The 15,952-nt window shown below is 41.4% G+C and overlaps 1 protein-coding gene across 3 annotated transcripts in view; it reads right to left on the reverse strand.

Moving 5' to 3' along the window:
* TSPAN12 (tetraspanin 12) overlaps positions 1–9,946 on the reverse strand; it is a 64,893-nt gene extending 54,947 nt beyond the window's left edge. Inside the window, exons 1-3 of one of the 3 annotated variants that reach the window (XM_004741897.3) lie at positions 9,803–9,946; positions 9,369–9,544; positions 8,257–8,392 (exon numbers count right to left, since the gene is read on the reverse strand). In XM_004741897.3, coding sequence (XP_004741954.1) covers positions 8,257–8,322 — 66 coding nt within the window. In that variant the 5' untranslated portion in view covers positions 8,323–8,392; positions 9,369–9,544; positions 9,803–9,946. Of the gene's footprint in view, positions 1–8,256; positions 8,393–8,562; positions 8,889–9,368; positions 9,741–9,802 lie in introns of those variants that run through there. The other 2 variants (XM_004741898.3, XM_004741896.3) reach the window with 2 other exon arrangements.
* Positions 9,947–15,952: the final 6,006 nt, after the last annotated feature.

The raw sequence follows: 15,952 nt of genomic DNA on the forward strand, positions 1-15,952 counted from the left end.
GCGTTAATTATCAAGTTCATTAGGGAAAGAGTGATTGAAAAAGTACATTCAGTCAGAAAGAAAAGCAAAGATCCCAGGATGGAAGACAGCATGACTTGTTCCTTGCTCAAGGAAGGGAAACTGGCATGTGGTAAGAATGAAAAGCCAAGCAGGGACCAGATAATACAGTCTTGGAGGCCATTTAAGGCATATGGGCTTGGCCATAATGATTGTAAGAAACCACCAAATCCAAAAGCCTTGGTTGGAATTCCACGCCTGCCCCGTTTTAGCTCTATGACTTTGGGTATCATTGAATCTCTCCTAAGCCTGTTTTTTCACATACAAACTGCTATGATAATAAGCCCAACTTCACAGAGGATTTATATGATGAAAGGAATAGGATTCTTCTGTATATTACCTACTACTACCTCAAGTCACTTTTGACCTCAGGGGTTTCTCTTAATCTTTCTCAGTCAGCTTATGAGACGACTCCTAAATCAGTTCAGAAATGGAATCTTCAGCTATCTAAAGGTCTAGCAAACGGATCAGGGATAAAGCTCTGTGATACAGCTACCTATTGGACTTGTATGGCCCTTCTCAGTTTTGACATCTCTGAAACTGAACTCATTCCCATTCCTCTCAAAACCTCTGGGTCCCTCCCATTGTGTTTCCTATCTCAGTAAATGGTGTAATCAACACTTCAATCACAGAAACTGGCAACTTGGCAGACAGCCTGAACCTCTCCCTCTTCCTCAGTCCTACATCTAATTACTTTCAAGTCCTACAGATTGTTCCCCCACCACGGCTGGTGAATTCCTCCCCGCTTCCTGCCACTTCTGGCTAGTTCAGGCCCTCAGTCTCTTGCCAGGTAGTTACAACCACTTTCTGATGAACTCTCTGGCTCACAGATTCCACATCAAATTTGCCCTTCGGTAGCTGCAGGAAACACAGATGGAGTTCTGCTTATCCAGCTTTCCTCGCTGCCCCTCGGGCACCTTCTTGGCTCTCACTTCCACTACCCCCAACTCTCTCCTAGAGACTCAAATTTAAATGCTTCAGCAGGGCACAGAGGCCCTTTTCAATCACCTTGAAACTGTCTCTTCAATCTGTTCGCTGCCAGCTGCTTCCCACATGCATTTTGTACTCAGATGACAAAAAGCTGTTTGCACTTCTCCAACATGCACCACGCCCCAAGCCCCTGTGTCTTTCCCTGTGTGGTTCCCTCTGTCTGGGATGCACCCTGCCCCAGCCTTTCCATCCTCAGGAGCAGAGTAGAGCAACCCTACCCATCAAGACCAGCTCAAATAGCCAGCATGTAAAGATCTTCTCCCTACTCCCTCCTTACCCACAGCCAGTGCTCTTGGACAGACTGCACAGAGCAATTATCGACTGCTTTCTGTTTTCACCCATCCATCTCACTCCACAGACTACTGCTTAAAGCCCCATCACCAAGCAGAGTACCAGGCCCAGCAGTGAGGTCCAAGAGATAGTCGATGAATGAGTGAGAAAATAATTATAATAAAGAGAAATCATTTCAACTTGCTAGAGGAGAACATTAGCAAAATTAGGAGATGCTTTAAGAAGAGCTAAGCTTTGTACCACTGGAAGTTTTCCAGGAGAGAGATGCTTGCTGAATTACAAGACTGAAGATTTATATATCAGGTCAGAAGCTGGTTTAAGTGTTCTCAAGTGTCCTTTAAACTACAAACTTCTACTTGACTCTACTGTTCTTTTGCACAGTAGTTACCCAAGCACAGCAGCCGTGCCTAGAACATTAGTCAAAATAAATAATACCAATCCAAAGCCTTATCTTATGGCAAACAAGCAACTCTGAGACTAAACTGTTTTTTATTATGACATTACTTCCAGCTACATTAAATGTCTGAGAACAGTTTCATTCTCAAGGAGTGATGTTACTCATCGGGGTTGAGAATATCAGAGCCATAACATACAGAAGGCAGGCTATCCCAAGAAACTATGCTAAAATGAAATGAGGTCACTTCAATACTAACCTTGATGCTATTGAATCTAGAAGCACAAATTATGCAAGCCATTCAGTACTCCTTATTAATAATGGTATTTTCTACTAATTTCCAAATTAAAATAATTCTTCAATTCATCATGATTAAATGATTAGGAACACCTTGGTTATCATATGTAACTAGGCATATAACTCCTTATTACATTTTCTCCAGCACTGTAAAATATTGTTTGTAGTTCAAGGAAATGTTTAGAAAATAACACAAATGTTTAGAAAATAACACAAATATTGCTTTAGAGAAATATATTTAATATACTACTTAGCAGGACATTTGCTACATTCTGTCTTGTAAAACATTTAGAAAATGTTAGCTCTCAACAAATATTTATACATATGAAATTTGCTGTGTTGGAAACATATTCTGGTTTTGCTCAAATCTAATTATGTAAAAATAAGGATTGCATCAAGTTGTTTTCTAAATCAGAATTTCATGTGTGTGCACATTCCCTAAATGTATTGTGAGGTGTACATCTATAGTTTCCACCAAATAGCAATGGCATAGTCGCAAAAGAGAATTTTAAGTCCTTCAACTGTCTGCCATCCATAACATAGAGTCTCATATAAGGTAACAGTGACACCACTAATTTCTATTCTAGGCTGACAGATGTTTAAAACCACCTACCTGAATTTTCCTTTCTATGTCAAATCTGGTCGCAAAGAGCAGAATGCAGAAGAGAGATGGGGAACTTAGTTACAGTTCGATCTCTACAGAGAACCTGGACAAGTAATTCAAACTTCTAGAACCTTTGCTCATTCTGAAAATGGAGAACTGAACTAGCCACTTTTAAAATTCCTTGCTGTCATAAAAAAGGCGGGGGGGGGGGTTCAAGTTGTGATTTATTGAAATATAAAGGTAAATCAATTCTCAATTATTTGGAGACTGGCAGCCCAATGTCAGTACCCCTCGGGTCTGCAGTAGGGACGTGCCCCAAAGAATCCCCCATGCCCTTCTCCAAAGTGTGGTCCTTATGGACCATGTGATGGCTTATCTTGGCTCAGCAGGGGCCACACTATATAAAAAGCATGTAACTTCATATAAAGTTTATTTTGAAAAAGCAATAACCTTTTGGGTGCCTAGGTGGCAGTTGGTTGAGCATCTTATTCTTGGTTTCACTCAGGTCATGATCTCAGGGTCGTGGGATTGAGCCCTGCGTCAGGCTCTGTGCTCAGCGCAGAATCTGCTTGAGATTCTCTCTCCTTCTCCCCCTGCCCCCCCACTCCTGTGTGTGCTCTCTCTCTCTCTCAATAAAATAAATAAATCTTAAAAAAAAAAAAAAAAACAAAAAACTCAGGGGCACCTGAGTGGCTCAGTGGGTTAAAGCCTCTGCCTTCAGCTCAGGCCATAATCTCGGGGTCCTGGGATCAAGCCCCGCATCGGGCTCTCTGCTCAGCGGGGAGCCTGCTTCCTCCTCTCTCTCTGCCTGCTGCTCTGCCTACTTGTGATCTCTTGTCTGTCAAATAAATAAATAAAATCTAAAAAAAAAAAAAATTAAAGAAACAAAACAAAACAAAACAAAAAACTGACATTTGTTGGAAGGCTCTCACCTATCCCTTAGAATTAAAGAAAACGTCAATGACTTTCAGAGTATAAAGTTAGGGGCATTAATTTTAAAAAGTCGTGTTTTTATATAACTAAATAAATGCCATGTGGACACAAATGTCCTCTTGCCAAGAATCTCTTTAGGGTCTGCCATGAGCCAAACAACTAAGGTTCACTACCTATGGGCAAGGAAAAAGAAACATAACACTGAACTTCTGCTGTGGCATTTACCCTGCATATAGCCCCAAGTGTGAACTAGAGTCCCTGTCCATTTTTCAGGTTTTCGTTAGAGAACTTTATCTCTATTATTACGATCTTTAGTAATGGTAGGCGAAAAGCAATGGCTCTTATAGGACTTAAAAACTAAAGATGGGATGTTATATTTTTAGAAAATAATAAACAAACATATTTGATAAATGTTAAGTATTCATCAATGGCAGGAACTTCCAAAAACAACTGTATTTATCCATATTTGTAATAGCAGAAAATTGCCATCTGTGAATGGCAAGGGTTCATATTATAAAGCCACAGAAGCTGTCTTTAAATGGAGGAAAGCTTTTATTTACTTAAATAATATGCCATTTAAACAGTAAAAGTGGGATAAGTTCGAAGTAAAAATAACTCATTTCCTTGCTTCTTTGTGGCCAGAATGTGAATCATGGTGTCAAAAGAGTTCTCGGGGCGGTTTACTCACGTGCAGGGCGTCCCCAGTGACTTCTCTCATGACAAAACCACAACACTCGTGAGAAACCCAGAGGGTCCAATATCTGTGTGCCAACTCCAGTTCAGCTGTACTGGGATCAAGGTTCTTCAAAACATGGAAAAGCCACTCAACAGAGGGCAAATCGAGATGACCGGATCCATAGTAATGGGGAAAAAGCAGTGCATTGGTGACCTACTTGCTTCCTCTTAGGTCCATGCCTCATATAAAAACATACTCAAAAGAAAAACCACTCTGTTTAAGTTTTAGCTCTCAGAACAGCAAACTAAAACTGTATAGGTCTTCAGTTAAGATTTGGTTTTCTTTTCCCTAACATCCTTTGGGTAGAGAAAGGGAAATGGTAGCAATATAATAGAACATAGATAGGGAGAAAAGAATTTCAAAATGCCAAGTGAGGAGTAAAAGGCTACAGCTTTTGATCCCAGAGGTTATAAGGGCAGGATTCACGGTTCTGCAAAATTTGAGGCAAGAACAATCCCTCTGCATACTCCGAATGTGAGGTCTATTTAAGAAGTGGGGCTTATAGGCTACGCTGGTTTATTCTGCTTCTGATTCCAGTGACAGCTCAAAGCAAGGACGGGTTCCTTGTTCTGCAACACGTGGCACTCAGACCAACAGCATCACAGAGGAGCTAGAAAAGCAGACTGCCAAGCCCAGCCCCGGAGGTCCTGAATCAGAATCTGCCTTCTGACAAGATGCCCAGGTGACTGATTTGAGAAGCACTGCTCCAGCGGACTTGGATTGAGGAGGTGGACAGCTAATCCCTTCCTAGGGAGTGTGTCTGCCTCTCCACCGCAAGTAAACTCCCCACCATGTCCAGCAGTACAACTTCTATCAAACCTTGGAGGAAAAAAATTTGAATCTTGAGTCTCTGTTCTGGCACTTACTAGCAAGTTACTGAACTTCTCTGAGCAACCTCTGTTTACCCCCCGCAAAACAAACAATTTTCCGGGGCTGTTACGAGAATTAGATGCTTGTGTAGTGTAGGAAAGCCCAGGAATGCACCTGGCACAAGGTTGAAAACAACATCTGACTCAGTAAGGAAATATACCATCTGCAAATATTGTTCTAACACCGAAAGAATAATGCTAATTCTCCCAAAGTTAGATGTGCATTTCATACAATTCCAACAAAAACCCCAACAGATATTTTTAATCATATAAAATAAGCTTAAAATCCATAGGCAAAAAGGAATCTTAATGGAAACAAGAAAGGGGGTGCTTTGAAAGAACAGAGAAAATGAAAGAATATTTATATTCTTAGAGAAAAATTCTATTAAAAACAGTATATGAAACTTTGTTTAACTATTGTATAACAACATAAATGAAATCAATGGGCAAACAATAAGGCATACTATATGGTAAATATGAAATATTTAATGAATATGAATCATGAAATGAAATAATATACATGAAATATATATAGGTCTAAAGAAAATTATGTTGATGCTCAACTGTGGGGGGGCACAGGGAACAAAGTAACAGTGAAATAATACTTTAAACTTTTCCAACTGACAACAATTATAAGGTGCTTGTACACCAACAAGATGACAACAAATATCTGTGCGCATATAATGGGGTGTTATTTGTGTTCTTCCTAAGGAACAGATTCCCAGGACAGGAGTTCTGGGTCCGAGAAATGTAGCAGTGGTAGCGGTATTAATCACAAGAATAACAATTACTGCTATTACTAACACAGGCATTCCTTTGACCAAGCAATCCACTTCCTGATAATCTACTTGAGCGTCATTACTGCAGTCAGAGTGGTAACGACCGCAAATACTACTATCTACTGTCACTACTACCACACGGAGAGCATCGTTAAATGCAACTGTTCAAGCACTATGCATATTTTAACTCTAATCCTCCCAACAACTCTAAAAAACCTTCATCCCTATTTCATAGACTAGGCTGAAGCATTAAATGTGCCTGGTCAGTGTAAGAACTATATAAAGATTAGCTACTTTGTTATTGTTGATATCTGGTATGCTCCAATGTAGTCATCCCACTCATGTGACTAAATGAGAAAAACAATTTAACGAAAAAATATATATATATGTATAGGGAATGTACATATAAATGTACATGAATGCATATATGTGGATAGGTATGACTAAATACATCTTTGTATGAAATAAAGGAAAATTCAGAGGGATCCATACGATGCGGTTAACATGGATTATTTTGCTGGAGGAAAAGTTGGCAGAAGAAAGCTGGACAAAGGGTGACGGGATCTTAATAAATAAATATATCAGAACATGCACATAGAAAGTGAGAAAGTTGAAGTACAGGATAAAAACAAAGACATAACATTTTACATTCTTCAAAGATAAAACAAGCCCTGGAGGAATTGAAGGAATAAACTTTTTTAAATAAATTCATTACTCAGAAGAACAATACATTTGTTAAATAATTGGGGTTTCCCCTGCCCCACATAATATGGATTATTAAGAAAATCCAAATCATCATTCTTTGGACAGCAACAACAAAAATCCTAGTAATTCCAAGATTGAGAATTTGGTAATTATCCATGTAAAGGCACTAACTAGGAGCAAGAAGACTTAGTGGCGCTCCTGATACTGTCACCATTGGACCATTTAACCTCTAACCAGCCACTAACCTACATTTAGTTTTCTCATTCTCAAAGTAAAGAAGTTCAACAAAGTCATCTTTAAATCTCCTTTTAGTTATAAAAATGTGATGATTCTAGAATCAAAAAGCATAAAGCAGAAAAGTGAAAAGCTAGTAAATACAAGTGATATTATACATTAAAAAAAAAAAAAAGAAAGTTCAAAATCTTAACCTTATGGCTAGGCAGGTAATTGAATGACCCATTGAAAAAGGTACATATTTAGAATTAAAAATGCAATAAGATTAATTAGTGATTTTACATTTCCAAGTGGTAAATTTAACTATTTGATGCTTATTCATTTTCATGTAGAGGAAAAAAATTATGCTAGTTTAGGTTATCTTTCAGATTACTCACTAAAGTAAACCTTAATTTGTCACTTTAAAATTGAGGCACCTATAGGAATTAATTCAAACCAAAATATCATCCTCTAGAGACGACAGGTACCTCTTATGCAAAGAGGTTGGCAAATGCTAGCCAGTCAGTCACATAAATAAATCACACATTAATATTTCTAATAGAAAAGTATGAATTATTAATAGAACACAAAATTGGCAAAGAATGATCCGCTTAAGTATGACAGCTTCTCAAAGCATCAGTTTTAATTTTTATATTTTCCTCATAAGTTTCACAAATAATAAGGTGATTATTAATAACATATAATGAAAATTTATGCTTGGGCGCAAAGCATAGAAAGTCACTAGCTCATACAGCATAAAGATTTCCATGAGCTTGTTAAATTTTATGTATTTTATTTCCTTAAATGGTTATGGGATTTTCCAAAAGCATACATACACAAAATTCCTTAAAACTTTGCCAACTTAGAAAGAGTTGCATGAAAACCACCTTTTCAGGCTGTATGGAATCTTCTAGAGAAATTTACCCGGTCCTTTGATAGGATATCTGTGTATGAATTCCTACGAAAACAGAGTAGGACTCCTTGCCCCAACCAAATTTTATAGGCTAGTATGAGGTAAGGAAACAATTTATAGCCTGGACAGTTATCTGAAATTCCTGAAAACAAACAGTTCCCTAAGTAGTATGGCATAATTTTCTTATCTACAAGCACAAGCACGTGCATTTATTTATATCCCTAGATTAACTTCAAGTCTAATTTTACTGCCACCAGTATCCAGGCGTCCATTTATTTTTTTTCTAATCACGAATGGCACTTGAGCTAGATCAAAGGCATTTTAAGGTCAAAATTGACTTCTCTGAAAAGTAGAGGGTGCGATCCTATGTAATTAATTAATGCTTAGCCATGCCCTCTGGCGCATTAAGTGGTGGCTGGAGGAAACCGAGTCCAGCCGTCCCCACCTGTTAGTGCAGAGGAACTGCTCGACTTACCCAAAAAAGCAGATTGAGGGCGTAGAGAAGGCAGCGCAGGCACTTCACGGAATCTTCTCTGGCCATTGTGAGCCCCGAAAGGGAGAAGCCCCATCCTTTCACCACATCCTACTCCCACCGGCCAAGTCGCAGCGATCTGCAGGGGCAGGGAGAACAGGGGACTTATCTCCGCGCTCCGCACCCCCAGCCCATCCCTCCTCTGCCCGCCCTCAGCCGGGTCCCGAGTCTGGTCCGAAGCCTAGGTCATTCGAGACATCGCTTCGTCGAAGATCATTTGTTAAAGTTGTAATTGTAACCTAAACTCGCCTCAAGTTCCAGACTGGCTTCGGATAACACCTGCTGAGAAGAGAAAAGATTGACTCCGGGATGAATGAAGGCACACAGTAAACTCCCGTTCTCAGGGGACGCGCGGCGGTGTCCTCTGCATTCTGATGAGACGCGCTTTAAAACCTCCCTCAGTCCACGCCCCTCCTCGGGGACAGCTCAGCTCAGAACTGTCCCCAAGGTTGGAAACCACACTATCCCCGGGAGACGTCACAGGCGCCGCCGGCGAGTCCGCGGGTGCAAGTGTCCCTCTCGTTAGGACAGCTCCTGGGTCCCCCAACTCCGCATCCCCCTCCCCATCCGCAGTTCGGGTGTAAACACAGGGCACTGGGGGGGGGTGGGGGGGGCTGCGGCGCTGAGCTGGGATTCCGCCCCGCGACTAGGGTTTCTTTGGGAGAACGTGAGAAATGGTGCTTCGGCCGGGAATGATGGATTAGCCCGGGGCGGGGGCGGGGAGGGGCGCCGGGGAATTAGGGCCGGTGCAGCTGTGCAGACGCCGGGTTAGTCACTCACGTCCCCCTCCCCCGGACCCGGCCGCTGCCGCGACCCCGCGCTCCCGGCCGCCAAAGCAGCACAAAGCCGAGCACGGTCCCCCGCCCCCCCCCCACCCCGCTCCGCCCCGCCACCGCGTCCGCGTCCGCGCGCCCCCGGCAGGGCGCGGGGGGAAGCGCCGGCGGCGGGGAGCCCCACCGCCAGCTCTAAGTAGTTTAGCACACAGCGCCGGGGACAGCCGCCGGCGGGCTGGCGGGACAGCCGGCTGGAAAGACGCGAGACGTGCGGCCACTCACCGTCGGCGCTGGGCTCCGTGCCCCACTCCCGCCGGGGGACGGTCGGGGACGCAGTGCGGGGGCTCATCGGGGCAGGGACGCTCCTCCCGGGGAGCCGAAGGGCTGCATTGGCTCTAGCAGGAGACGCTTCCTTCTCTTTTCTCTTCCTCTCCCCCCGCCGCCGCCGTCGCCGCCTCCTGGGAAAAAGAAAAAAAAAGAAAAAAGAAAAAAAAAAAAGTCCTGGGCAGCAGTTGCTGGAAAGTCTCTGTTAAGCCACCTCCCAGCGCCGCTGTCCCTCCCAAGTCCTCGCCAAGTCCGGACGAGGCAGCGGCGGCAGCCAGGGCCAGCTGCACAAACTCTCAGCGCATGCTCCGGCCGCCGGCTGCCCGGGCTGGATCCCAGTGGGTGTTTCTTGTCCCTTCACCCGGCGTGAGCCCCCCGAAGGGACGCCTCACCTCGACGAGACACGGTCCAGAAAGAGAGAAAGCCTACGGACTTTGGGAAGGTCCGCTCAGTAAACCCCTTTAAAATGGTGCTGTCCGAGGAGGAGAGGCTCGGTTATAACCATAGGGAAACAGGCTTTTATTATATGAAAATATTTGTGTTTGGGAAGGGGGGGAGGAGTGGCCCAACCCAATTCCTGCAACGAGAAACTAGTTTTCACAACCTTTCTGGAACCACCCCCTGTGATTTGTCACTAACATGGTGCCCTATGATCCTTCTTATTGCTTTGTTGCCCTCCTGGTTTAAAAGAAAAAAAAAAAGAAAAGAAACAAAAACAAAAACTGTTCATTCCCTCTTCCATGGTGCACTGATAGAATTTATGTGAACACCCACTCTGATATGCAGAATAGAAAGAAATATTTTTTTAAACTCTCACAAGTAACCCAAAGTTTCCAAAACCTTCTCCCAATAAAGTTGTCTGAGTTTTAACTGGATGACTTAACTTGAATTGGGTACAGAGTAATGGGTCTTTGAATTTGTTTTTAAACTAGAAATTCAGGAAGTAGTAAAGTAATAATAGTAGACTATCCCTCCAAAATTACCTTCCCTTTTGGAAGGAAGAAGTTTCACACTTAAAAAAAAAAAAATCACTCAATCGGTCCCCATATAAAGTTTTGATGTTTTATGCTTCATGATAGTCCACATATCTATGATTACTTCTGTGCACATTGTGTGGCAAATTAAACTATACCAACAAATACAGAGTCCATGAAATACAAGCAATATCTTTGAGAAAACCTAATAATGGGAGCCCTCCTTAAATTTCTTTAGGGGAAAAAAGAAAATTGGAGTTCTGTGTTTCTCGTCACCCAATTGCAGTCAGTCGCTGCATGACCAGAGTGACAATGAGACACACACTCTCATTTGGGTAGAAGTAAAATCAAGACTGAAAGAGAACCCAAGAGTTCTGGGTTAGGGTTAGGAGCAATCTTGGTAAACAAGTCACTAAGCGAAATGTAAGGCAGCAAGTCCCAAATAATACAAAGATAGACTTCTGACACAAAAGATCCAGAAGAACCTGCAATAATCCATCAGATGACTAACTCTGGCAACAGAGTATGCTCTGGAAACATGGAGAAGAGTAAAGAAACCTGTTTTATGTCTTCTACCAGTTTGTGTTCAAATTAGGCTGTACACCAGCTCTCAGCAGAGGAGTGCCGAGAAACCCGGCATCTGACCACTGTTGGTGCACAACTTCCTCTGTGAGGTAGAACTATCCCCATTTGAGGGGATTGTACGACTGCCATGAAAACTGACAAAAAGTGCAAAGGAATTCCCACGTCCCTGAATAGAGCTCTCTTCTACTTGGAGAAAGCAGTTAAGTTGCCTTTTCAAAATTCAGAAACTTTAATAATGTATTTTATTTATTTATGTATTCGAGAGAGAGAACATGACTGGCAAAGGGAGAAGGAGAGAATCTCACGTAGACTAGGTGCTGAGCTCAGAGCTCAATCTCATGACCCTGAGATCATGACCTGAGCTGAAATCAAGAGTTGGTCGCTCAACGGACTGAGCCACCAGGTGCCCCATAATTCGTAAACCTTTAAGGGCCCTAGATTAATACAATTTTTGAGGACAGTACTTTAGAAATATGTATATCCCACTTCCTTTTTTTAAAATTTTTTATTTTTTATAAACATATATTTTTATCCCCAGGGGTACAGGTCTGTGAATCACCAGGTTTACACACTTCACAGCACTCACCAAAGCACATACCCTTCCCATCCCGCTTCCTTTTAATAAGTAAGAAATGTAGAGCCAAGAGAAGGTAGAGAAGTTGCTCAATGTTCCATCTCTGTTTAAATCAGATTCCAGACCAAAATCCAGAATTCTAATTTCTTAGTATGCTAGCACAGTGATTCTCAAAGTATCTGTACAATCCAGTCACTTGGAGAGATCTGAAAAAAATCCCAATACTTACGCCATACCCCACACCAATTAAACCAGAATCTCTGCAGATGTGGCCTACGCATCTAGATGTTTCCAAGTTTCCCAGTTACTTTTACTCTGCAGTGAAGTTTGGAAACCATTGCAACTAGCACTTTACAGATGCTGGAAAACCAGCAAACAAGTCTCTTCAGACTTAGCTGGATCAAATCCCTCCCCTGGGAGCTGATAAATTGGAATTAATATCCTCATTTTACAAATTCGGAAGAACAGAGCTGCTATAATATTCCTGATAAATAGTCATCAGAGTCTGTGTCAACACTTCCATGGAGGTGTCCTCACCACCTTGGAGGCATTGCAGCAGCAGGTGGTTCTGGTTGTTCAATCCTGCCCACCCCTCCTCCACTCATCTTCTCCCCTTCAACCGTCTTCCTGACTTTTGGAGTCCCCCAGCATGAGCAGGCCTCCCATCTGACAGCACTTCAACTCCTTAACGGGCTGCCATTCGCTCCACCTCCATTTCTCTTCTTCCTCAGGATTATAGGAGCATGGGAAGATTCTCCGTGAGAATAACTTCTTTTTTGCACAAAAGGAAGATAGAAAAAAATAGGACATGACAATTTGAATATAGAATAACACAGTAGAAAGATCATGTTGTCTTTGCACATGCCCATGAGGTAAGTACCCAACTTTGGGGTCATGTAGGCTTCGTTATATACTTTTTCAGTGTGAGGCACCTACAGTGCCACATGCTAAAGATACTAAGAAGGAGATGGGCCTCGGGGTGCATCTGCCTTCTGTTCAGGTCATGATCCCAGAGTCCTGGGATCAGCCCCACATAGGGCTTCTTAACACAGTAGGAAGCTTGCTTCCTCCTCTCCCTCTGTCTGCTGCTCTGCCTGCTTGTGCGCGCTCTCTCTCGCTCTCTCTCTCTCTCTGTGTCAACTAACTAAATAAAATCTTTTAAAAAAATAAAAAAGAAAGAGATGGGTCTCTACCCTCCAGGAAAAGGAAAAATTATTCTTTTCAGTTTAGGCTCTACCAATTATACTCTTCAGTTTAGGCTCTACTAAGAGCCACTATTTATGAGTAATCTCATGTGTGCGAGTCCCTGAGTTAGGAGTAAAACTCAGCTATTTAAATACATACATACATGCATACTACATACTTGAAAAATAAAAAGGAGTAAAGCTCAGCTATGCGGTAAGATGATACAAGGTTCTCACCCCACAAAGCAACTCATTTGTCCACATCGATTGTGCTCACTCTGCTCAAGTTGTGCAGAGGGTAGGAGGAGCATAGGGACTGGGTTGGAAGAATGAACTTCTCTGACCTCTTAGTGTAAGACTTACAAGTGCACCTCAGAGAGCTCTTTACAATCAATACGAGAAAGAGACTTGATATGTTTTAAGTAATATGTGTCTGACATAAATGGTGCTTCTCAAAATGTATCTTATTAATTCCTCCTAACTAAATATGAGATGCCAAGACTCAGATGGTTGATTTCTCCTACCCCATACAGGGAGTTAAATAAAGAAACCGAGATTTTAGGATCTGTCTGACTCTTTCCACAGTTAATCTGCTTTACAATAATATTTCAGATTGGGGAATGGATTCATTGATAAGTCTCATGAAGAAAGAGATTTTAGACATTTTTATCAGTTCTTGAGAATATGAGGCTGGATTCCATAAATACACATACTCAAGCTGGAACTGGTAACTCTACGTTCACCTTTTACCTCTGAAAGACTGTATCCAGTTGGATCTGAGAGAAGCCTTTCATTACCAAATCAGGTAAATTCAGTATTAGATAAATTGCTCTCAACTACAAGCCTAATGTTGACAAATAAAATACAAGGTGCCCAGTTAGACTAGAATTTCAGAGAAACAACAAGTAGGATGTTTTGGTGTAAGGATGTTCCAAATATCGCATGGGACAAATACCTCATGGAGCTTACATATACTAAAAACTGTTCATTGTTTATCTGAAGTTCAGATTTAGCTGTGCATCCTACATTTTTATTTTCTACCTCTGACAGCCCCATGCAAACTAGAAAATTCAGCCAAAAACACCACAGCAGTAAGAATATAAGTAAATATACTATTTCACATTACAGTAAGTCCAAAAAGAAGAACTTATCTACTCGACAATGACATCAAGGAATCAGATCTTTCCCTACCTTACTCTTCTGATATAACAAGGTATAAGCTAGTGGCCTTGGGCTTCCTCTTCTCATGATTGCAAGATGGCGGTGCAAATCCAGACTAGTCTGCTACTTCTTGTAGAGGAGGAGGAACTATTCCCTTCTATGGGTCTCCCTTAGGATCAAGGAAACCTCTTCCAGAAGTTTTGTTGCGGGTCATCCCTTGTGATTCATTAGCTAGAGGCCTGCCTCATAGTCATGTATGCCCAATTATTGGCAAGGAGTGTGAGCCTGCCATGACTGATTTAAAACAATCAGATGTGTTCCCTCTGTCTCGGGTAATACTTCTCTGAAGTACAAGGCCAAACAGAGGAGGAGGAGGAGGATAGATACCTGAAAAGAGGCAGAATTCTGGTTGAACTTCAGAGTAGAGAAAAGAATGGATGCTACTATCTTCTTTCCTGTTCACTGCTAATACAAACTAGCCCTCAGCCAACTATTTCTTGGCAGTACTCAGCAAAGGCCCTTAGTTACTGAGAGAACCAATGAAGCAGGAACCTACTGGCAACAGCAAAAGATCCCAAGACAACCCTATCACATCGTTTCCATCTCATGACATAAGCTTACGTCTCGCATCCGTATTTGCCTTTGTACACCATACCATTGATGAAAGGATCGCATCCTCATAAAATCTCCTGGAAGAATTTCCTCTTGAAGTTTATCCAAACCCAGCATCTGTACAAAGTTCAGAGATTTGGGTTAATTTCATCAGTTGACATTGGTACAAAAAATCCAGTCTTATTTGATAAATATTTATCAAATTGAATTGTTGCTATAAAAAACTCAGAATTGTGATAGGAGATACCAAAAGTTCTAACACAATTTTGACTGTCAAAGAATTTATCACTTCATTAGAATGCTTCTCTTCAGAAAGCCAAATTTATAGAATGTAAGAACTCTTTCCCTTTGTAAGAAGTCTGAATTTACAGGTCTTTGAAACAAACTGTACGGGTTCCATTTACAAATAGCTGCTAAAGCCTACCTTTTTGACTAAGATCCCTCAGGAATTATTCCATTATCCCACTACATCAACTTCCTGTCATGCCCATAACACAACAACTAGAACGAAGAGAGTGACCATGAATATTAAACATTTGTCTTCATCTGCTGCCCCTTCCAATCAACTGACTGTGCTTTAAAGATTTCAGGTTTCTCCAAAAGCGGTTTAATAAAACATTTATTTATTTACACTAGATTAAAATATTTAATTTTAGAAACTATTTTTAGTTAGCTAATGCAAACACACTTATGTCCTCATCTTACCATGTAGCAAACCAACTGTTTTATGTGACAAGAACAACTGTGATTTTGTGGTGATAATTCAGCTTTTACAAAAGTTTTACCATTGCGGGGCGCCTGGGTGGCTCAGTCGTTAAGTGTCTGCCACTCGGGTCATGATCCCAGAGCCTTGGGATCAAGCCTCAGTCCAGGGATCGAGCCCAGCATCAGGGCTCCCTGCTCAGTGGGAGGCTTGCTTTCCATCTCCCACTCCCCCTGCTCATGTCCCCTCTCTCACTGTGAATCTCTGTCAAATAAATAAATAAAATATTTTTTAAAAATCTTAAAAAAAAAAGTTTTACCATTGAAACTTGGACTTTCTGTTCCTATATTATTATCTGTATGTAAGTGTATTAGCTACAACATATATGGCAAACTAAAGATATAGTAAATTTTCATTTCGTATTTCATAGTATGAATGATTAAATGACCAATGTTTAAGAAGGAAAGTCAGTGTCTCTGCTGTCTTTGATGATGATCCATTTTATTTTTATAAAGAATTAACAATGGCCATTATGTTTTGCTATATTTGTATTGTCAGTATTCTTTCCTAGAAAGCAGTATTAAATGATTACTATTCACAGTAATAAAAGAAGAGATACCATGTCAGGGACATAAAACATCCATACATAATGCATACAGATAGTTTTAAAAACTTACAAGCATTTCTATCATTTTAATGCTTTTCTTAGCTTTATCATCATTGTAACTGACTAGAAATAAGACTTGGAA

Source organism: Mustela putorius, unplaced genomic scaffold (genome assembly GCF_011764305.1).
Source record: "Mustela putorius furo isolate JIRA1106 unplaced genomic scaffold, ASM1176430v1.1 tig00003845_pilon_pilon_pilon, whole genome shotgun sequence".
Classification (NCBI taxonomy): Eukaryota; Metazoa; Chordata; class Mammalia; order Carnivora; family Mustelidae; genus Mustela; species Mustela putorius.